This window comes from Spermophilus citellus (genome assembly GCF_964194105.1).
Source record: "Spermophilus citellus genome assembly, chromosome: 9".
Lineage (NCBI taxonomy): Eukaryota > Metazoa > Chordata > Mammalia > Rodentia > Sciuridae > Spermophilus > Spermophilus citellus.
The window spans coordinates 139,027,875-139,047,891 of NC_138191.1; the positions used below are offsets into that span (position 1 = coordinate 139,027,875).

General features: G+C 56.6%; 2 protein-coding genes across 7 annotated transcripts; both read left to right on the forward strand.

Annotated features, from left to right (window-relative positions):
* Positions 1 to 362: 362 nt before the first annotated feature.
* Positions 363 to 1,704, forward strand: AURKAIP1 (aurora kinase A interacting protein 1). 2 transcript variants are annotated; one of them, XM_081305224.1, is made up of 3 exons: positions 363 to 788; positions 1,045 to 1,490; positions 1,590 to 1,704. In XM_081305224.1, the coding sequence occupies exons 1-3, from the start codon at positions 737 to 739 to the stop codon at positions 1,689 to 1,691; spliced, it is 600 nt and encodes a 199-aa protein (XP_081161350.1). In that variant the 5' UTR covers positions 363 to 736; the 3' UTR covers positions 1,692 to 1,704. The 2 variants fall into 2 exon arrangements, with proteins under 2 accessions (XP_081161350.1, XP_081161349.1); XM_081305223.1 differs by having other exon boundaries at positions 572 to 788; positions 1,045 to 1,460.
* A 10,713-nt stretch (positions 1,705 to 12,417) lies between these two features.
* On the forward strand, positions 12,418 to 18,249 carry MXRA8 (matrix remodeling associated 8). 5 transcript variants are annotated; one of them, XM_081308738.1, is made up of 10 exons: positions 12,418 to 12,434; positions 15,345 to 15,368; positions 15,480 to 15,782; positions 15,890 to 15,991; positions 16,062 to 16,532; positions 16,617 to 16,775; positions 16,905 to 16,944; positions 17,011 to 17,087; positions 17,160 to 17,240; positions 18,053 to 18,249. In XM_081308738.1, the coding sequence occupies exons 3-10, from the start codon at positions 15,581 to 15,583 to the stop codon at positions 18,151 to 18,153; spliced, it is 1,233 nt and encodes a 410-aa protein (XP_081164864.1). In that variant the 5' UTR covers positions 12,418 to 12,434; positions 15,345 to 15,368; positions 15,480 to 15,580; the 3' UTR covers positions 18,154 to 18,249. The 5 variants fall into 5 exon arrangements, with proteins under 5 accessions (XP_081164864.1, XP_081164862.1, XP_081164863.1 ...); XM_081308736.1 differs by lacking the exon at positions 12,418 to 12,434 and adding an exon at positions 13,464 to 13,542; XM_081308737.1 differs by lacking the exon at positions 12,418 to 12,434 and adding an exon at positions 13,500 to 13,585.
* Positions 18,250 to 20,017: the final 1,768 nt, after the last annotated feature.

Here is a 20,017-nt window from a genome sequence, read left to right on the forward strand (position 1 = left end):
CGCCTGAACAAAAGCAGCCATAGCCACTTCCGTCGCCCAGAGTGTAGCATTTCCGTCGCCACAGCCTTGCGCCCGCCGCAGGAAACCCGAGCCAGGGTGAGTCCCGAGGCGCCTTGAGGCGGCGCATGCTCTGTAGATACCCCGGCGTACGGAGTGTCGTTTCCTTCCGCTGGGACGAGGCGGAACTGACGTATGCTCCGGGGCGGCCCTTCGAACCGGAAGTCTCCGCCTACTGAGCCCCGTGGGGCCTGTGCCGCCGCGAACTCCGGCGCTCGGAGGTCGCCAGGGGCAACTGGGCATTAGACCCACCCGGGAGCCGGTTTGGCAACGGACCGGAAGTGCCGAGCGCGGCGGTGAAATAGTCTGTTCGAGCCGCCGGGGTCACAACCTCTGAGGTCGCGAGGCTCCGGCGGGGCTGTGCTCCCAGGCCTGGGCCCTGCAGATAGTTCGGACGTTGATCGCCCCGTGCTGTTGGCTTGGGTGCCCGCGGGAACTGAGGTTCGGGGAGGGAGGGCGGCTAGCCGGAGTGGCGGAGGCGGGATTCGATCTGGATTCTGGACGTCCGAGGGGCCAGCGGCTTGTGAAGGCGACTCCTCGTTGCGGGCCAGAGGGACCCAGAGTGCTGGGAAGCCGGGTTTGCGCGGCCTGCCCCGTCGCGGCTCGCGCTTGACCCCAGCAGCCGCCTGTGTTCCAGCTCCCCTGAGCACCTGGGGACGCCGCCTCCAACAGGAAGACCATGTTCCTGCAGCGCCTGACTTTTCAGCTGGTCAGGTCTCTTCCCTGGGCAGGTAAGAGCCTTGAGGGTTGGGATACTTGCCTGGGTTAGGAACGTGTTTGTCACAGCGGCCCAGCTCACCCTCAGCTGGAGGTAGGGATGTGGCCATAGGCTTCCTGTGAGAACATCATTGGGGTTTGGAACAGGAATAAGGTGCAGGTCATCCATTCTGGGCCTGGGGTGGACTTGCTGCCCAGGCCTGGGTGGTTGCAGTGCTCCTGTCTCGTGTCACCTCACCAATGGTAACTATGCTACATTGTTTCTTGCAGGTTGCAGTCGGCCGTGGCCTGTCTCAGGGGTGCTGGGCAGCCATGCCTGCCGGCCACCATACACCTTGCAGCCCACTGGCCAAAGTAGGGCTGTATCTCTTCCTGGCAAGGGGTCCCAGTTGGAGCTTGAGGAATTGCTGGTCCCCAGGAAGATGGCCATCAGTCCTCTGGAGAGCTGGATGACTGCCCGCTACCTCTTGCCCAGACTGGATACTGGGGTTCTAGTATCCGCTGCTCCCACTCAGCACTACCAGTGTCCACCCAGTCAGGTGAAGGGGGAGGCTAGGCAGGAGCATGAGGGTATCTGGGATGCCCCTCACATACAGTGCAAAAATGTGCTGAAGATCCGCCGGCGAAAGATGAACCACCACAAGTACCGCAAGCTGGTCAAGAGGACACGGTTCCTGCGGCGGAAGGTACGGGAAGGACGCCTAAAACGGAAGCAGGTGTGTCAGGGCACCTTCTTGGGCTTAGGGGGAGTGAGTGACTGATAGTGTGTCCCTTTGCCAAAAGTCAATTGGTGGTCACTTTCTTTACCCTTGCAGATCAAGTTCGAGAGAGACCTGAAGCGCATCTGGCTGAAAGCTGGCCTGAAGGAGGCCCCCGAGGGTTGGCAGACCCCCAAGATCTATGTGAAGAATAAATGAGACTGGGATCCTTTCTCTACTGTTCCTACTTGTCCTGGACATCTGCCTGTCATGGGGTTCTGGGCTGCCCCGGACTTTTCTGCCTGGCATGGGCTCTCTTAAGATGGGGGCCACTGGCCTCTTTGTTGGAGGGTCTCAGGGCCCAAGGGGTCCAGTTATCTGTCCATGGCCCTCACTGTCTTGCCTGACCTTGCTGAATAAATGTCTGCCATAGGCAGCTGTGTACAGCCCAGGATTGGGGGACTCAGTGCACACACAGATGGCAAAGTGCTGAGGGACAGGTTGACAGGGGTAACTAGAATATATTTTGTGGATGGAGGTGTGGGTGGGGCTTGCTGAGGAGGCAGGAAAGGCCCTGGTTTTCCTAGACATGGGAATGGTACCCTGAAGGTTCCTAGGTCCTCTGAGCCCTTCTGCTTGGCTGAGATAGCCATATCCAGCCATAGGGGCAGGCACTGGCATGGCCGTCAGTCTTCCAGGTGCCATTGCCTAATTTCTCATCCTCTGACACTTCCCTGGGTTCTCGGTGGGAGTGGGGACTGATTAGGTGGAGGGCCTAGAGAGTGGTTAGGAAGGTTTAGGGCTGGGGGTGAGAATGGGATGCTATTCAAAGAGCTGGAGAAGCCCAGAGCCTTAGTTTGAGACAGAGGGCTCATGATTCCCAGTTCCCTCAGGTAAAGGGAAAACATCACCCCCAAGAGTTGTCCCAGAGGGACCAACCCCTGCACTTATGCATCAAGCTGTGGAGAAGCTGGACTGCAGGCAGGGAGCCTGGTTAGCACACCAGGAGTGTGTGGGGGCTCATCCGCCTTGCTCCCTGCCAGGGATCCCTGGATGCCAGGGATACAGACTTGTATATAGACTGCAGCCTCTGTCTGCTGCCCACTTCAGGGCCAGGACACCTCTCGTGAGGACTCTCAGGGCTTCCTGATTTTTGGTCACAGAAACATGTTTGGGAATCCAGGTGTGGTGATGCACACCTGTAATCCCAGCAACTTGGGAGGCTGAGTCAGGAAGATCACTCTGCCTCCTGGGCCTTCAGGGCAGAGGTTCTTAAGTGAGCCCTGGGCCACATCTGGAGACACTCTTCAGTGGTTACATTGGGGGTGGAGGCCAGGGATGCTGCCAAACCTACGAGACAGGGTGCCCACCACAGAACCAGCCCCAACCTCAGCAATTTAGGCCCTAAGCAACTTACTGAGACCTTGTCTCAGAATTTTTTAAAAGGGCAGTGTGTAGGAATGTAGCTCAGTGGTGAAGTGCCCTGGGTTCAATCTCTAGTACCCCCCTCCCCACCAAAAAACACAAACATTGGGGTTGGGATTTTGGCTCATCGGTAGAGCACTTGCCTCACATGTGTGAGGCACTGGGTTTGATCCTCAGCACCACATAAAAACAAAGGTATTTGTCCATCTACAACTAAAATAAATAAATATATATATATATATATATATAAAAAGGGGGGCGGCTGGGGTTGTGGCTCAGTGGTAGAGTGCTTGCCTAGCATGTGGAGGCCCTGGGTTTTATCTTCAGCACCACATAAAAATAAATTGATTAAAAAAATAGGTTTTGTGTCCGACTACAACAACAAAAAAATATTTAAAAGGAAAAAAAACATTTTTGAGACCTGGGCTTAAGTCCCTGCAAATTGGGTCTCAGGAGAGGTGGGAGCTTCGAAGTGGAAGGGACATTGCACAGGTGACCCCACTTGGTCCTGGGAGCCAGGTAGAGACAAGGAGGGTCATGTCCAGGTCCCTGTCAGTACCGCCTGTCAGGGGCTTTGTAAGTAGGCTGACCACAGCTTGGCGGCCTATGCTGGTTGCCACAAGGGGGCAGCAGCCTGATCTCTGGCATTTCCTGGGACCAGGCTGAGGACCAGGACAGCAGGCAGGAAACGCCCCACAGGCCTTCCAGCAGGGTCACAGGCACCTTTCTGGATCTAGATTTCCCCTGCAGTTAGTGGGGCTGGGGTCCTGGGACCAGGTTGTCAGCAGTGGAGCCTCCCCTGGGTGAAGCAGGGGATTCCCTTTGGAGTTAGTCCTCCTGCCTGCTGCTGGTGCTCTTGGCCAGCGCCCAGGGCTGCCAAGCAGCTGCTCCTGGTATTTCCTGCCAGCCCTACCACAGGAGCTGCCCTGCAGCTCACCCCACCCTTCCTTGCTGTGGGAGAAGTGTGGAGTAGAGTGGGCTGTCTGAAGCCTGAGCCTCTGGGGCCTGGTGGGGTAGCCTGTGGGAGTAGCACACCAGGTGGCCCCTCCATCCCAGGTCCTGGAGTGTTGGCCAGAGGTGGCTCCAGGCCACTCTGCCTCCTGGGCCTTCAGGGCAGTGGTTCTTAAATGAGCCCTGGGCTACATCTGGAGACACTCTCGGTGGTTACAATGGGGGCCGAGGCCAGGGATGCTGCCAAACCTACGAGACAGGGTGCCCACCACAGAACCAGTCTCAGACGTCAGCATCTGCAAGGGTGAGCTCCCACGTATCTCTAGTCCCCTCCTCCTCTCCACCCTGCCCCCTTGAGTGGGGCCTGGACTGCAGCGGTTTCTCTGCCTGTGGCTTGGAAGCCTTTGTATCCTGGCCACTGCCTCAACAGACAATTTGGGGATTTTATTTTTATCTCCACAGCTGCTCTCAGGCTTCAAAAGGTGGTTTTCTCTTCCCCTATTTGGCCTCAACCCTGCTTCCCAGCTCCTCCTTCCTTTTTGTCATCCCTGGCCAGAGGTGGGCTAGGTGCAGCAGGGTGGAGCCTGTCCAGCTGCCTGGTCTGGCTATCAACTGTCCTCATCCCCTCTCCTAGCAGCACTCGGGCCTTGAGTTCCAGCCAGGGCCAGGGCTGGCGAGGGTGGTGTCAGGCACATTCTGACGTGACATCTCTTGGACCCTGGGCTGGGAGCTGACGTCCACCTCAATAATGGGGCATCTGCATGAGCTCAGGCACCCACTGCCCCACCTGTGCCTGCATGGCCAGTGTCCAGTGAGTGTCCACTGAGCTGGGTCCCGAGACCTGCCTGACTGCAGTGTGATGGCTCCTTGTGCTCAAGGCCCTCCAGCCAAGGCATCCCCACTCAGAGGCTCCTGTGCTGGGCCAGGCATGGATGTGTGGAGCAAGGCCTGCACCTCCAGCCAGCCTCCTTCCCTGTGGTCTAGGGGAGGGCAGTGGGTCCTTCGCATAAGGCTACTTCCCTAGGCTGGGCCAAGGCCCGCTGAGCTCCCCCAGAAAGGGTGCTGGAACGGGTGCCTAGGGCTGGAGATATCTGCTGAGTTTGAAACCCATCCAGTTGTTCCACTGTCAGGGGAGCAGCAGCCCGCAGCATGGGCTGCAGAGCCCCAACGTGGGGAGTCAGAGTTGGGGTGGGGGCAGAGGCTATGGCCCCAAAGCTGTGTGGCCCACCCTGGCTGGCTCTGTTGCTTCTGTTTGATATGGTGCCACCAGGCTTGTGTGAGGACACCATCCAGTGGAGACGGCTGCTCAGGAACTCTTGGTGTGGCTATGTCGGTAATTTTTTTTTCTTTTTTCTCTTCTTGGTACTGGAGATTGAGCCCAGGAGTGCTTAACTACTAAGCCACATCCCCATCCCCTTTTTATCTAGAGACAGGGTCTCGCTGAATTGCTGAGAGCCTCGCTGAATTGCTGAGAGCCTCGCTGAATTGCGGAGGCTGGCTTTGAACTCATGATCCTCCAGCCTTCTAAGCTGCTGGGATCACAGGCGTGCACCATTACTTCTTACACTTTCGGGTCCCTCCTCAAACCCTCCTTCCTGCACTGCGGGGCTGCCAGGGACAGCCAGGGTGTTCTCTCAGCCTCTTCAAGGCGTCCCTGCTGTCCCCTTTCCTATGTGGTCCTTTTCTCAGGGCTCATCCTGTGGCGGCTCATTGAGGAAGTGTGTAATGGACACATCAAGTAGAGTCCCTTCCACCTCAGGTCTGCACTCAGTTCCTGCAGGAATCGTTTGTTTCTTAGCAGATCATAGGCAAGGACCCTACATACAGAGATTGAGTTGCTAAGATTCTGTTTGACTCAAAACTTGATTATTTTATTTTAATTAATTAATTATTATGGTGGTGCTAAACATAGAACTCAGGGCCTAATCATTAGGCAAGTGCTTTACCACTGAGTTACATTTCAGCCCTTTTTATTTTTTATTTTGAGACAGGGCCTAGTGAAGTTGCTGAGGCTGACCTTGAAAATGTGATCCTTGGCTGGGTGCCATGGTAAATGACACGCCTCTAATCCCAGCAGCTCAGGAGGCTGAGGCAGGAGGATCCTGAGTCCAAAGCCAGCCTCAGCAATTTAGCAAGGTCCTAAGCAAATCAGGGACTCTTTCTCTAAATAAAATACAAAAAAAAGGGCTGGGGAGGTGGCTCAATGGTTAAGTGCCCCTGAGTTCAATCCCCAGTACCAAGAAAAAAAGAAAGAAAGAAAAAATGTGATCCTCCTGTGTCAGCCTCCCAAATCTCTGGGATCACAGGTGTGCACCACCGCGCACTGCCAGGTAGTTCTTTTAATCAGTTCTTTTTGATTAAGAAGCCTTGATCAAATTAGTCTGGTTTTGTAATTTATATGTGAAGCAACTGTGTGTCTTTCCCCTGACTTTGTCAAAATGTATAAAACTGTAACAGTATCACAGCTCCTGGAAGAATTAGCTTCTGTTTATGAAAGCTCAATGAATTTTGCTTTCTTGGATTTCCTAGTCTGTCCAAGAAGTCAGGCAAGTTACCTTTTTCCCCCACAAGATATTTAAGGTTGTATTTCTTTAATTATGGAAAATTGAAATACCTGACATCTTTTATGAAGGGTCATCCTTGGGAGCCTCAGACAGTGCTGCAGACAGTTTGAGGTCACTGCCAGGTGGGTGCCCCCAGGGGTTGTCTCCTCAGACGGGCAGCAGCCCCTCCTTCATGTGCACTGGGTGGTGACGGGCGGCTCCCCTCCATCTGCCTCCCCTTGAGTCTGGGCCTGTGACCTGTCAGACACTGTGGGACCTGCAGTGCCATCCGTGGGATGAAGCCAGGCCTACACTACTGCATGAGAGGAGGCCTCAAGGTAGGACACGGGGCACAGGGACAGAGGGGGCCGGCGATGGAGAGAAGCTGTCTGGGGTCTGCCAGTCCTGGGATCCGTCCCTGCCAACACCACAGGGAGCACGGACAAGCTGTCCCCACCAAGTCCTTGAGAAGTCCTGACGGGCAGAGTCTCGAGTGGCAGCAGGTGGTTGGCCGCAGAGGCAGGTCTGGCCCTCCTGTCCCTTGTGTGTGGACTCAAGCTTGCTCAAGCTTGGTTGACTCACTCCCCATGCAGATCAGCATGGACTGGAGGATGATAATTGCACACTTTGGGTTATAATCCAACACTATTTCATGACTCAAATACTTTGTGTATATGTGTGCGTTACTGGGGATTGAACCCAGGGTGTTCTGCCTCTGAGCCACATCCCCAGCCTCCCTGCACCCACCCCCTTTTCTAATAATTTTTTGAGACAGGGTCTTGCTGAATTGCCCAGCCTGGCCTGAAACTTTTGATCCTCCTGCCTCAGCCTCCCAAGTTGCTTGGATGACATCTAGCTCCTTGCATTTTAACAAGTGCTTGGTGTTTTGTTCTGGAACAAATGCCCATGTGTGAGGGCCACCCAGGCATCCTGCAGAAGAGGGAAGTCCAGGGTTGTGCAGTGTGCAGCTTCCTGAGGACTCGCTGACAGAAGTCTGGTCCTATGTGGCAGCAAAGCCAACTGGACCCCCAGCTTGGGTCGGGAGGAAGGTGTGGTGACCAGTTAGGACAGAAGTGCCACCACCCTGTCTAGGATGTGCCTGGCTTGTCTTAAGACAATATGGAGGACCAGGCGCACCCTTCAGCTGGGGCCCAGGTGCGAGGCTCCATATGCCATCCTAGCAGTTCTGTCTACGGCTGGCTGGGAAAGAGGGAGACCCGTGAAGACACTCCCACCCAGGGCAGTGCAGTCTGACCAGTGGAGCCCATTGGTGACATGGCCCGTCAGCTCTGCTCACACCTGCCACAGTGTTGTCAGCCTCGAGGTGTTAACAAGGCTTGTCTTGTGGTGAAGTTCATAGGAAACATCTGAATAACTTCTAAAGATGCTAAAATCCACAAAAGATTACAGAAAGAGTAGGTCACTATTTAAAGAGTGCTTGTTTTACCGTCAACTTGTATAGTGATGTGAGTCGGATACATACAGGTTGTCTTGTCAATTTCTTTTTTGGAGGAGCGGTTACTGGAGATTGAACCCATGGGTGCTTTACCACTGAGCAATATCCACAGCCCTTTTTATTTTTTATTTTTTGAGAAGGGGTCTGCGTTGCTGAGGCCGGCTTTGAACTTGCTATCCTCCTGCCTCAACCTCCAGAGTTGCTGGGTCTAGATATGGTGTGCCACCATATCCAGCTGAGGTATATAGACTTTAATGTGGTTAAGACTAAAACCAAAGGTTTAGATTTGTTATCTGACATGAGCATTCACGTAAACACAAACACATTCTAAGGAAGGCATGCTACTACTGTTCAACTAGGAACAGTATGCACACATAATAGAAAAGAAAGCCCGTCCTGAAAGCACAGGTTCTTCTTCTGAGCCCAGAGGTGCTTTCCTCCACCCTGAGGCCCCCAGACCCCCCCCAGCCACGGGCGACTCCCCCAGGAAGGGATTCCCGGATCCTTCACTGCCGTGCTGGTTTTAAATATTGGCACGTTAGAACCATGACAGTGGCCCTCCTTCCCTGCGTGAGGGTGACACTGACTGGTATGTCTCCCCAACAGTGCCTTCTGATTTTGCCAAAACTGGAACCCAGTTTCCAATATGCAAAATGGCATGTCTCTACGCCTCGCCTGTCTGTGGGGGCCCCCATGCGACCCCAGCTATACCAAAACCACCTGCCTGGCTGTGTAGGTGAGGTGGTCTGCAGACATAACGGGAGGGTTCTGCCATCTGCTAACCACTACCCCACAACTTGGAGAGCTCCCCTGTTACGAAGCCCCTGCCACAGGGAATGAGATAGGAAGGACTGCTCAGCTGTCCTGAGCCGAGGCTCAGAGCCACACCCCATGACTGCGTCCAGCAGCTAACTCCTCAGGCAGGCATGGACATGCTTGCTCAGGTGCTGAGGCCACCCACAACTCTCATGCTGGCTTTATCTCTGTGTCTAAATGCTCCTGTGGTTTGGTGACAATCAGAACAGACATGAGCACATCTATGATCTCAGGGCTGGGTGGTAAAGCCTGTGGCTCAGTGGTAAAGCATCCCTGGGTTCAATCCTCTGTATGAAAAAGCATAATAATAATTAATATTTTTAAAATATTTATTTTTTGGGGCTGGGGATGTGGCTCAAGCGATGGCGCGCTCGCCTGGCATGCGTGCAGCCCGGGTTCCATCCTCAGCACCACATACCAACAAGGATGTTGTGTCCGCCGAGAACTGAAAATGAATATTAAAAATTCTCTCTCTCTCCTTTCTCACTCTCTCTTTTTAAAAAAAATAAATATTTATTTATTTTTTAGGTGTAGATGGACACAACACGATGCCTTTATTTTGATGTGGTGCTGAGGATCGAAGCCGGGTCCCACCCGTGCTAGGAGAGTGCTAGGCAAGTGCTCTACCGCTAAGCCACAATCCCAGCCCAGCATAATTATTTTTAAAGTAACAAGAAGAACACAGCTCAAACAAAGCAAAACAAAATCAAATAAACGGAGCCATGAAGGGTGGCACAAACTTGTAATCCCAGTGGCTTAGGGGCTGAGGCAGGAGGCTCGCCAGTTCAAAGCCAGCCTCAACAACTTAGGGAGGTCCTAATCGACTTAGCAAGAACTGGTTTCAAAATTTTTAAAAAAGGTGGGGGAGTGGCTAGGGAGTGGCTTAGTGATTGAGCACCCCTGGGTTCATCCCTGGTACAAAAAATAAACAAACAAACAAGGGCTGGGGTTGTGGCTCAGTGGTAGTGTGCTCACCTCGCATGTGCGAGGCCCTGGGTTTGATCCTCAGCACCACATTGAAAAAATAAATAAATAAAAGTATAAAAAATTAAAAATAAATAAATAGACAAAAAACAATAACAGCAAAAAAAAAAACAAAATTAAAAAAAAAAACAATCAGACCCAGAGCACACCTACAGTCCCACCCACCTGGGGGACTGAGGCAAGAGGACTGTGGCTTGGCCTCCCACTCGGCTCTCTAGAGCTGCCTAGCTCCAGCTTCAGGAAGGAAAGGCTGGCCTTCCTGACCCACTGGGCCCCTCTGTCAGTAGCCAGTCCCAAATTGGAGACCAAGCAGGGTGGGCCTGGGGAAGCTTCCTCCTCGTGGACAGGACTTTGGCCTTCATGACCCCAGCCCGGCTCTCCTTCCAGGAGCAAGGTTGGTGCTCTGCTGCCGCCGGACATCACACACAGCTCCCACAGCCAGGGCCTGTCTCTCTGCCGGGCTGTCCCTGAGGAGGCCACTGAAAAGTCTGGTTTCTGGCAGCCGTGGGGTTGAGGTCCAGTCTTCCCTTGGCTCCCGAGGGCCACCCTCTGCGGATGCCGGCCACTCCTCGGGCTCCTGCTGCTCTCAGCCAGAGTTGGCTGTGTTGGCTGCCAGGACAGGGACACTCTCCTTAGTCAGATCAGGGTCCCCACTGACCAGCCGAGATGTGATCTATCTGACCCACGTTCACAGGGAGGGGCTGGATGGACACAGGCCCCAGGGGCCAGGAATCCTGGGTACCTTCTTAGTTCTGCCCACTGTGGACTGTGGAGCCCTTTACCTCTGTGTCCACATACTCCCTGACAGGTTCACCCACCAGCTCCGTGTTCCCTTCCTGTGCAGACCCAGCCCAGGCCTCCTTTGCTGCCCTGCCATACAGGAGACCACCTCCTCGATCCCCCTGTTCAGCCCTTGGAGCCCATCCTTGGCCAGTCCAGCCAAGCAAGTGTCTGTCTACCTTGTTTGATACTTGCTTGTTTGGTACTCGCTCAGTGCACAGAATGATCAGCAGGGCCAGGCACAGTTGTGCACACCTGTAATCCCAATGACTAGAGAGGCTGAGGCAGGAAGATCACAAGTTCAAAGCCAGTTTCAGCAACTTAATGAGCCCCTAAGCAATTCAGTGAGACCCTGTTCAAAATAAAAATACAGGGGCTGTGGTTGTGGCTCAGTGGTAGAGTGCTTGCTTCCCACATGTAAGGCATTAGGTTCAATCCTCAGCACCACACACAAAATAAAGGTATTGTATTCATTTATGACTAAAAATGTGTGTATATATGTATGTGTCTGTGTGTATGTATGTATATACATATATATATTTGTGTGTGTGTGTGTGTGTGTGTGTATTTTTTTGGTACCAGGGATTGAACTCAGGGGCACTCAACCACTGAGCCACATCCCCAATCCTTTATAGTATTTTATTTAGAGACAGGGTCTCACTGAGTTCCTTAGGGCTTTGCTGTTGCCAAGGCTGCCTTTGAACTCCTAACCCTCCTGCCTCAGTCATTGGGAGTCATTGGGATTACAGGCATGTGCCACCGCACCCAGCTAAAGAGATTTTTTAAAAATATGGGGGAGGGGATTTGGGCTCAGTGGCAGAGCGCTTGCCTTGCACATGTGAGGCACTGGGTTTGATCCTCAGCACCATATAAAAACAAATAAACAAAATAAAGTTATTTTTAAAAATAAATAAATAAGTAATAAAAAATGGCTGGGGAGCTGGGTGTGGTGGTGCAATCTATAATCCTAGTGACTTAGGAGGCTGAGGCAGGAGGATCACAAGTCCAAAGCCAGCCTCAGCAATTTAGTGAGGCCCTGAGTAACTCAGCGAGACACTGTCTCTAAATAAAATATAAAAAAGGGCTGGGGATGTGGCTCAGTGGCTAAGTGCCCCTGGGTTGAATCCTAGGTATCAAAAAAACAGAAACAAACAAAACAAAACCCAGAATGATCTGAAGAAACCAGCGTGAGGTTGCCAGCAGGGCAGGCCTGAGCGTTCTGCAGTGCTGGATGGTGCCTGGTGCAGGCCTGGCATGCAGTTGATGCCTAGTAAGTGCTTGCTGAATAAAGAACCCATGTGCAGTTTTTTAAAAGAAGCTACCTTTTTTGGTTGTTTTGTTGATTTTGCAGTGCTGGGGATGGAACCCAGGACCTCGAGCAGGCTGGGCACACACTTTACCACAGAGCCACAATCAGCCCAGCGTGGACCCTTGTGGAGGAGCAGCAGTGTGTAGGGGGCCCCTTTGTCTGTGTGTGCGTCTGGTCTCACTGTTCCTGTGGACCGACTGAGGCAGAGTGTATGTGAGTCATATGTGAGTGTGTGTGAGTGTGACTGTGTGTGTGGGGTGATGGTGTGGGGTGACTGTGTGAGCGTGTGAGTGAGTACCACGGGCTACTCAGGAGGCTGGGGCAGGAGGATGGCAACCTAGTGAGACCCCGTCAGCAAAGGAAGTCAAACAGCTGGAGATGTGGCCCAGTGGTAGAGCCTCGGTGGTTCCCATTCCCAATACCCAAACCACTCCAAACCTGAGAGTGAGCGTGATAGCGTGTGCACAGCTGTGTGCACAATCGGGTCTGGCTGTCTCTGTGCCTGTGGCTTTTCTTCCCCATGTGCCGATGAGCCTGCTGCTTGGAATGTCCGAGTCACCAGCAACAGGAGCCAACACCGGATCCTGGATCCCAGCTAGAGCCAGTGGGCTGGCAATCCCCTTGTCTGGCCACGCCCCTAGGAGAGGTGCTGGGCCCAGGCCCTGGTCCCGCTGGAGGCCTGGCCAGAGCACAGTGAGGTCAGTGGTTTTGTTTTGTCCTGGCCTGCCCTCGTCCTGCAGGGATGAAGACACCAGTGGGGAGTGGGCTGTGAGTCCACAGCATGGGAGGCGGCCCAGGGGCTGGCAGGGGCTCCACAGCCTAGCCCAGGAAGGAGCAGGAGGGTCCCAGGCCCTCAGCTGTGGGGGGGGAGCAGGCGCTGGTCCGCAGCCCAGGCAGCCTACCCCCCCCCCCATTTCCTGTTAGGGATGGGAGGGAGCAGTGGGCCTGACTGCTCCCTTGACCCCCTGGCCTGAAGCCTCTCAAAGGGCAGGGTGGCTCATGACCTGCTCTGGCTTCTGCACTTTTTTAGGGCCTCCCAAATTTCAGCAGGACTTGAGGCCAGGGGACCCACAGGGAGGGAGAAGGCCCTGTGGCTACTTAGGGTGACCTGGTCTGAGCAGAGGAGTAGACCCAGTGCCTCTAGGCTCCTTTTAACTCCCCCCAGACTACCACTGTAGCCAGGGTCCCTCCCAGGCCCCAGAGTCCAGCCATCTGCCTGTGGCCTAGACCTTCTCTTTCTGTGGGATCAGAGAATGTGAGTGAAGGACAGCCTGGGACAGGTGGGATGGGAGAAACAGGCAGCCGAGGCCCTGCTCCCAGGGTGTGTGGTGAGATGTCCACAGAGGTCTGAGCACTAATGGAAACCAGTTAGACAAACAGAGGGGAGGCCAGGCTGAAGGACCGCCGGGCGGGCGGGGCTTGTTTTTCCAGAATGAAGGCAGGGAGGAGCCTGGGGTCGAGTTCCCACATGGATTCTGGGGTGGGAAATGGGCCCCACCCAGCCCAGAGAAGCCAGGACCCTCAGGTCCTGGTGGCCCTCTGTCCCCACTTGTCCCCTCCGGTGCAGCAGCCCCAGGGGTAGAAGCCCTGTCTGAAGACTTGAGAACCAAGGCAGGGTTCAGAATCCTGCCCCAGGGCTTGGGGCCTGTGAGGAGCCCATCCAAATGGGCTGCGGCTGCATGGAGGGGTTCTGTGGTTGTTCAGAATCTTCTTTTTTTCTTTTTGTCTTGAGGTTTGCTTAACAAGCAGGAGTGGGTTTGGTGCGCAGTGCCTGCTCTGTTATTTTACATCTGTTTATGTGACTTTGTAAGTTTTCCCAGAGCTTCAAATTTGTGCCTTTCCTTCAGTGGTGAGTGGTTGGGGGTCCTACGCCCTGGCTCCCCTGGGTGGGGGTCTGACTTCAGGGTCACGAGGCTCTGTCCAGGTCGACCACCTCTCTGGCCTCAAGGCCAGGGGCGCTACCCTGCCTCCCTGGTTGGCTCCTCTGGGTCCTAAAGAGGACTGCGCTGCAGTGCCCATAATGCTGTTCCCAGAGAGCCCACCAGGGTCCCTGGAAGGGTGCCAAGGTCCTCCTCAGCTAAGAGGCAGAGGCAAAGGGCCATCTGGCACAGAGGCCAGTAGGTGGGAGGCAGCTCTTGTGGGGGACGCCAGAAGTTGGGGGACACAGGAGCCCCCACCAGGAAGTCCCAGATGTCACTGATACCCACATGGCCTCAGGGGTCCGACCTCAGGCTCTGTGACCCCCACAAGGACTGGGTACTACCCCTCCCTATGCTGGCCAGTGAGTGTCCAGCCCGGGCTCCACTCCACCCTGCAGGGCAGGTTGGCTGCAAGGCAGCCCCTCCCCACCAGGCCAGCCAAGGATGGGGAGGCCAAGGGGCTGGAGCAGCGGGAGTGGGCGGGGCACAGACCGCCGGCCCCGGGCTCCGTGATGTCACGGCGGGGGCTAGGCGGGGGGAGGTGGTCGGCTGTTTTTCTGAAGAGTTAGGCTGGAGGGAGACAAAGCCAGAGGGGCTGGGCTGGCGCCATGGAGCTGCCGTCCGGCGCCCTGCTGTGGAAACTCCTGCTCCTGGAGAGTGAGTAGGGAGGCTGGGGCTGGGGTGCCAGCGCCCAGGACTCTGGGCTAACTCAAGCTTGGGCAGAGCTGCCTGTCTGAGCTTGGGCTGGGAGGGGTGAGGCGTCCCTGCAGGGAAGGGGCTAGGGTGGGGGGCCTCACAAAGATCCTTCACCTGAGGGCCTGAGGATCCAGACAGACCTCTGACAGTCCTGCCTGTGGGTCGTGGGGAGGCTGGAGCCCAGAAGGGCAGGAGACTGTGGCCAAGGTGCCTCCACAGATCCTCCCAAACCCAACTCACCGTGGGGCTCCAGGTCCAGCCCCTCAGGAATGCACTTCCACGGAGAAGCAGAGGGGGTCTGAAGGGGTGCCTGAGAACCCTGGGCTTGCAGGGTCTGTCCCAGCCCCCGCCAGGGCCCCTGGGCCCGCCCTGGCTGGCCTGCTGACCCTGCACATTCCTCTCTGAAGCTCTGGGCACTCGGCCACTTCTCTGCAGTAGGAACTTGGTCCTGTGGGGTGGTAGATGGGGGTGCCTTCCCTATGTCCACTCCTCTGGCTTCAGGCTCCTGACCTTGGAGAAGGCTATCAGGGCCCCACTGAGTCCTGGTGGTAGGCAGCGACCCCTGTGGTCTAAGGTCTCAGAATCCTTGAGGGCTCAAGCAGTGTGGCCCTTCCACATGAGGATGTGAGCAGGCCTCAGGCTGAGGAGTTTGGGTGGACTCCATACAGTGATGTAGTAATGGCCACCTAAGAATGGCCTGGATGACAAGCCCACACCCCAGAGCCAGCCATCAAAGGGCCAAATCCTGGCTTACACCCAGGCAGGGTGGCAGTGAGGGTAGAGGATCTGTGTGAGGGGACTGCCCGTGTCCAGCTGCAGGAGCCCCACCCCGTGTCCCCACTTCTCCCGCTTTACCCTCACCACAGTTCCGTGGGCATCATGGAAACAGCCTTGTCAGGAGGGGCCCAGAAACCAGGTGACCACAGGCTGGGGGGTGACTGGTACCAAGGCTGAGGGCTCCCCTCCCCAGCTTTACTCTTCCTCTCCTTCCAGGCTTTGCTGTCCTCCTGTCCTCAGGTGAGTGACCGCTCTACCCCTATCATGGGCCCAGTCCTCTTTGCATCTTTCCAGCCCCACTCCTACTAGTCCTCTTGGGCCCGAGCCTGCTGACTCTCCTTTCCCCACCAGGGCCCTCAGGGTCTCCAACAGCTGGCAGCTCGGTGGTATCTGAGTCGGCAGTGAGCTGGGCAGCGGGTACCCAGGCCGTGTTGCGCTGCCAGAGCCCCCGCATGGTGTGGACCCAAGACCGGCTGCACGACCGCCAGCGTGTGGTCCACTGGGACCTCAGCGGTGGACCTGGAGGCCCAGCACGCCGACTTGTGGACATGTACTCGGCTGGGGAGCAGCGCGTATATGAGCCGCGCGACCGGGGCCGCCTCCTACTATCGCCCTCTGCTTTCCATGACGGCAACTTCTCACTGCTTATCCGCGGTAAGGAGATGGAATCCCGCCGGGTGCCCGGGGAAGGCCGGCTGCTGGGGCGCGAGCGTGGCCGGGAAAACTCACCCGGCGGTTCTCTCCCTGCGGGCCGTGAGCAGCGGTGGAGGAGGGCGACGAGGGGCTGTACACCTGCAACCTGCACCACCACTACTGCCACCTCTACGAGAGCCTGGCCGTGCGCCTCGAGGTCACCGACGACCGTGAGTGTGCCCTGCGCGCGCCCCCCGCCCCTCCCGCCGCCGGACGCTGACCGTCCCCTCCCCTCCGCAGCCCAAGCCGCACGCGCGTACTGGGACGGCGAGAAGGAGGTGCTGGCGGCGGTGCGCGGCGCGCCCGCGCTGCTGACCTGCGTGAACCGCGCGCACGTGTGGACCGACCGGCACCTGGAGGAGGCACAGCAGGTGGCGCACTGGGACCGGCAGCCGCCGGGGGTGCCACACGACCGAGCCGACCGCCTGCTGGACCTGTACGCGTCCGGAGAGCGCCGAGCCTACGGGCCGCCCTTCCTGCGCGACCGCGTGGCGGTGGGCGCCGACGCCTTCGCCCGCGGGGACTTCTCGCTGAGCATCGACCCCCTGGAACCGGCTGACGAGGGTACCTACTCCTGCCACCTGCACCACCACTACTGCGGCCTGCACGAGCGCCGGGTCTTCCACCTGAGGGTCACTGAGCCCGCCGCGGAGCCGCCTCCGCGGGCCTCGCCCGGCAACGGCTCGGGCCACGGCAGTGTCCCCGGCCCAGGTGAGGGCGCCCCCCGGGGGGGGGGGGGCGGCGGCAGTTTTCCTCCCCTGGTGCCTGTGCCTGACGCCTCCCTCTGGCCCGCAGACCCCACGCTGGCGCGAGGCCGCAGCGTCATCAACGTCATCGTCCCCGAGGGCCGGGCCCACTTCTTCCAGCAACTGGGCTACGTGCTGGCCACGCTCCTGCTCTTCATCCTCCTGCTCATCACTGTGGTCCTGGCCACCCGCCAGCGCCGCCGCGGAGGTGAGGCAGGAGCATTCCAGACCCAGGGGCTCAGGGATGCTGCGACCCCAGGGATGGCGAGCCCAAGTGCGGGGGGCTTCCTCGGGGACGGGGCAGGCTGCCCGCAACACCGTCTCCCTCCATCGGCAGGCTATGAGTACCCGGACAAGAAGTTGGCAAAGGCCCCAGGGTGAGTGCCGCCTCCCGCCCCGCCCCCGCCCAGGCCGGCCACACCTCTAACCTGCTGCCTCTCCAGGAAGGATGTAAATTTGGCGGAGTTTGCTGCGGCCAAAGAGGACCAGGCTCCTTACAGGAGTGAAGACATTCAGCTAGGTAGGCCGGACACAAAGGCCTGGGCAGGGGAGGGCGCCCCTGGGAGGACCTCACCCTGCTCCCCCCACACAGATTACAAGAACAACATCCTGAAGGAGAGGGCTGAGCTGGCCCACAGCCCCCTGCCTGCCAAGAGCATTGACCTGCACAAAGGTGAGCACTGACTGGGAGGGAGGTTTCTGCCACCCCTCTGCTGACCCAGGCAAAACCCCAAATATGGGCTCCAGCAAGCCCCACGGGTAGAAGACCCTCACCATCTCTGCTCAGGAGTCTGAGAAGTTCTGTAGAATGTCTGCTCTTAGTTTCCCACGGAATGGGGCAGAGAGTTGACACCAGCTTTTCTGTTGGTTCCAGAGTTCAGGAAAGAGTACTGCAAATAAAGGGAGCCTGGGCTCCTGGCTGGCCAGCAGCTCTGCCTTGGAGGATGTCCCCTGACCTTGCCATGCTCACCGGGCTCCTTCCCAGCGGCTGGCCCGCTTGCTTTCCTGGAACTTGGTCCAGACTGGCCAGAGTGGCTGCCCTCACTCCCTCTTCCAGGAATAACCCTCATTCTCCTAGGGACTCTGCCACAGTGGCCACCACACTTTGGCCACCTTTGTCCACTGGTGGCCCTGTCCCCACTTCTGCCACAGCCAAGATCCTCTATGTTCACCAAACCTTCAGGCCCTCCTGGCTTCTCCCTGCTAGGGGCGGGAAGATGTTCAGAGACGCTCAGTCAGAACCTGGTGGCTTAGGAAGCTGGGAGGCTGGCACATCCCCTTTTTTTCAGGGGAGCTCTGTGCCACTGTGAGCCCCCAAGGGCCTGTCTGAACTGCCCTGCCCAGCATCCCTTCTGGGTGCTGCCTGATCTGTGCTTGGACTGAGGACTCCAGGCCCTCTGTGCTGCTTTGGGCCAATGGGGATACCCCTTGGCTCTGCCTCTGCTTTTGACCCTTTATCCGGCTTTCTCTCCCTTTTTTCCATAGCCCACTTGACAGTCACTGGGCTCCTTACGATGACCTTGACCAATGCCCCTCCCTGGCTGGAGTCTGGGGCTGGGGCCACATCTGGTTTTTGTTTTGACTGAGGACAGAGTTGGGGGTGACGACAATTCTGTGTGCTGCCACATTTGGTCTTGTTGGGGGTTTTGCCACATCACAATAAAGGCCACATTTGACTTTTAGACTTGGCCCAGGTATGTCTACAAAAGTGTCCATCAGTCCTCCCAGGAACCCCTAAACAAGTGTTCTTACTCTCCTTGAAGTACCTCAGTTATGTCCATCCCTGCCAGTGGAAGGTCTGGGTCCTCTTAGGAGCAAGTGTCCTGGAAAGGGGACATTGGATCCAGTTCTGCTGCTTACTCCTGACAGTGAAGGGGTCTCAGTTCTTCTGTTTATTTGGACAGTGGGGAGGGAAGCACATGAGGACAGAGGGGACCACGTTCGTCCAGTCCTCTGAGGAGCAGACCTGGAGTGGATAGGAAGGCTTCACCAGGATGCAGGTCTGACACTGGATGGAGTGCAGGAGATGGACACAAGCATGGGGTATAGGTGAGGGGAGAAAGTATGCACAGACCTGAATTGCTACCACGGCCCCTCCTCTAGTGCCCTCAGATTAGTGGGGGCAGAGCTGGGCACAGTGGTACATGCCTATAATCCCAGTAGGTCAGGAGGCTGAGGCAGGAAGATCGCAAGTTCAAAACCAGCCTCAGCAACTTAGCAAGGCTCTAAGCAATTTAGGGAGACCTTGTCTAAAAAAATAACAAAAAAGGGCGGTGGGATTTGTTTCACTGTTTAAGTGCCCCTTGGCCCTGTGTTCAATCCCTGGTACAAAAAAAAAAATTATAGTGGGAGCAGGAAAGGGTGGCAGTCGCCCTCAAGGATCCCACAGTGCCAAGGTATGTGGGAATGCTGGCTTGGGGAGGTGCTCCTCTCTTCCAGCCTAGTAGCCTGTGGCCCTACTAGTGCCTACACTGTCACTGGACAAGCCCTTCCTGCAGGGGCTCAGGCTCTGGCCACACACTCACCCAGTGGGGCCCCAGTGTCGGCATCAGCCTCAGGCCTCTGGGTACTGTCCTCTTCTACAACTGGGGCTGAATGTTGGGAGCTAGAGGGCAGCCAGCCCCAGTCCCTGACTCAACCCACAGCTGTTTGTGTCCGGCCTATGGGGCTCTCAAGGCAGGGACTGGTTTCCTCTTTCCTTGGGCACCAGCAGAGACCTTTCAGGGTCAGATCATCCAAGGCCATCCTGCCTGTTTCTTCAGGTTACCTCTGGGGAAACTAAGGCCTGAAGGGAGAGGCCTGCCTCCAGGTGATGGGAAGGTGGTGCCCAGGATGGCAGAATCCTGCTAGTCCTACCCATCAAAGCTGAAGTTACAGGGGCCAGGACACTTGGCCTAGGCTATACTGGGAACTTCTGTCCAACTTCTGGGTCTTCCAGGCAGTAGTGAGGTCTTTCTTTGTGTTGGTCCAGGGCCTGGGATGACCACCACCAGGCAGATGGGAGAGTCCCAGGTCACAAGGGGCTTGACACATGCCTTCCCCCATCATTCCTACTGCATCCTAGGATTGCCCCCATTCTGGCCAGCCTGCGACTCCTTCTAGTGGCCTGGAATCTTTCTCCTGGAGTGGGGGCAGGGAAAGCCTCCAGGCCAGCAGAGCAGCAAATGGCTGGACCCTTCACAGCCTGGGGGGTGTACTGGGTCTTCCTTGCCCTGCAGAGGACCTTTGGCTGGCCCAATCTACACAGGACAAACTTCTTCTGGCTCAGCAGCTGCCAGAGCACCACACCTGGACACCTCTGTGCACACCCATGGCCACGCGAGTTCTCCACTCGCGCGGGCAAGCATTCACTTTGCCAGAGTTTCCTGGAGCACCCATGGGATCCGGAAGTGGGCGGAGTTTGAGGCTAATGCCAGGAGCAGAGTAACCGAGTGCTGCTGGCTCGGTGTA

What these genes read in the sequence shown, in the direction of transcription:
- MXRA8 (XM_081308734.1), top strand. Translation starts at nt 14,264, where the DNA reads ATGGAGCTGCCGTCCGGCGCCCTGCTGTGGAAACTCCTGCTCCTGGAG. An exon ending in CTTCTCACTGCTTATCCGCG is followed by an intron (nt 15,783 to 15,889) that starts GTAAGGAGATGG and finishes GGCCGTGAGCAG; the next exon opens with CGGTGGAGGAGGGCGACGAG. An exon ending in AAGTTGGCAAAGGCCCCAGG is followed by an intron (nt 16,945 to 17,010) that starts GTGAGTGCCGCC and finishes CTGCCTCTCCAG; the next exon opens with GAAGGATGTAAATTTGGCGG.
- AURKAIP1 (XM_081305224.1), top strand. Translation starts at nt 737, where the DNA reads ATGTTCCTGCAGCGCCTGACTTTTCAGCTGGTCAGGTCTCTTCCCTGG. An exon ending in CAGGTCTCTTCCCTGGGCAG is followed by an intron (nt 789 to 1,044) that starts GTAAGAGCCTTG and finishes TGTTTCTTGCAG; the next exon opens with GTTGCAGTCGGCCGTGGCCT. An exon ending in GACGCCTAAAACGGAAGCAG is followed by an intron (nt 1,491 to 1,589) that starts GTGTGTCAGGGC and finishes TTACCCTTGCAG; the next exon opens with ATCAAGTTCGAGAGAGACCT.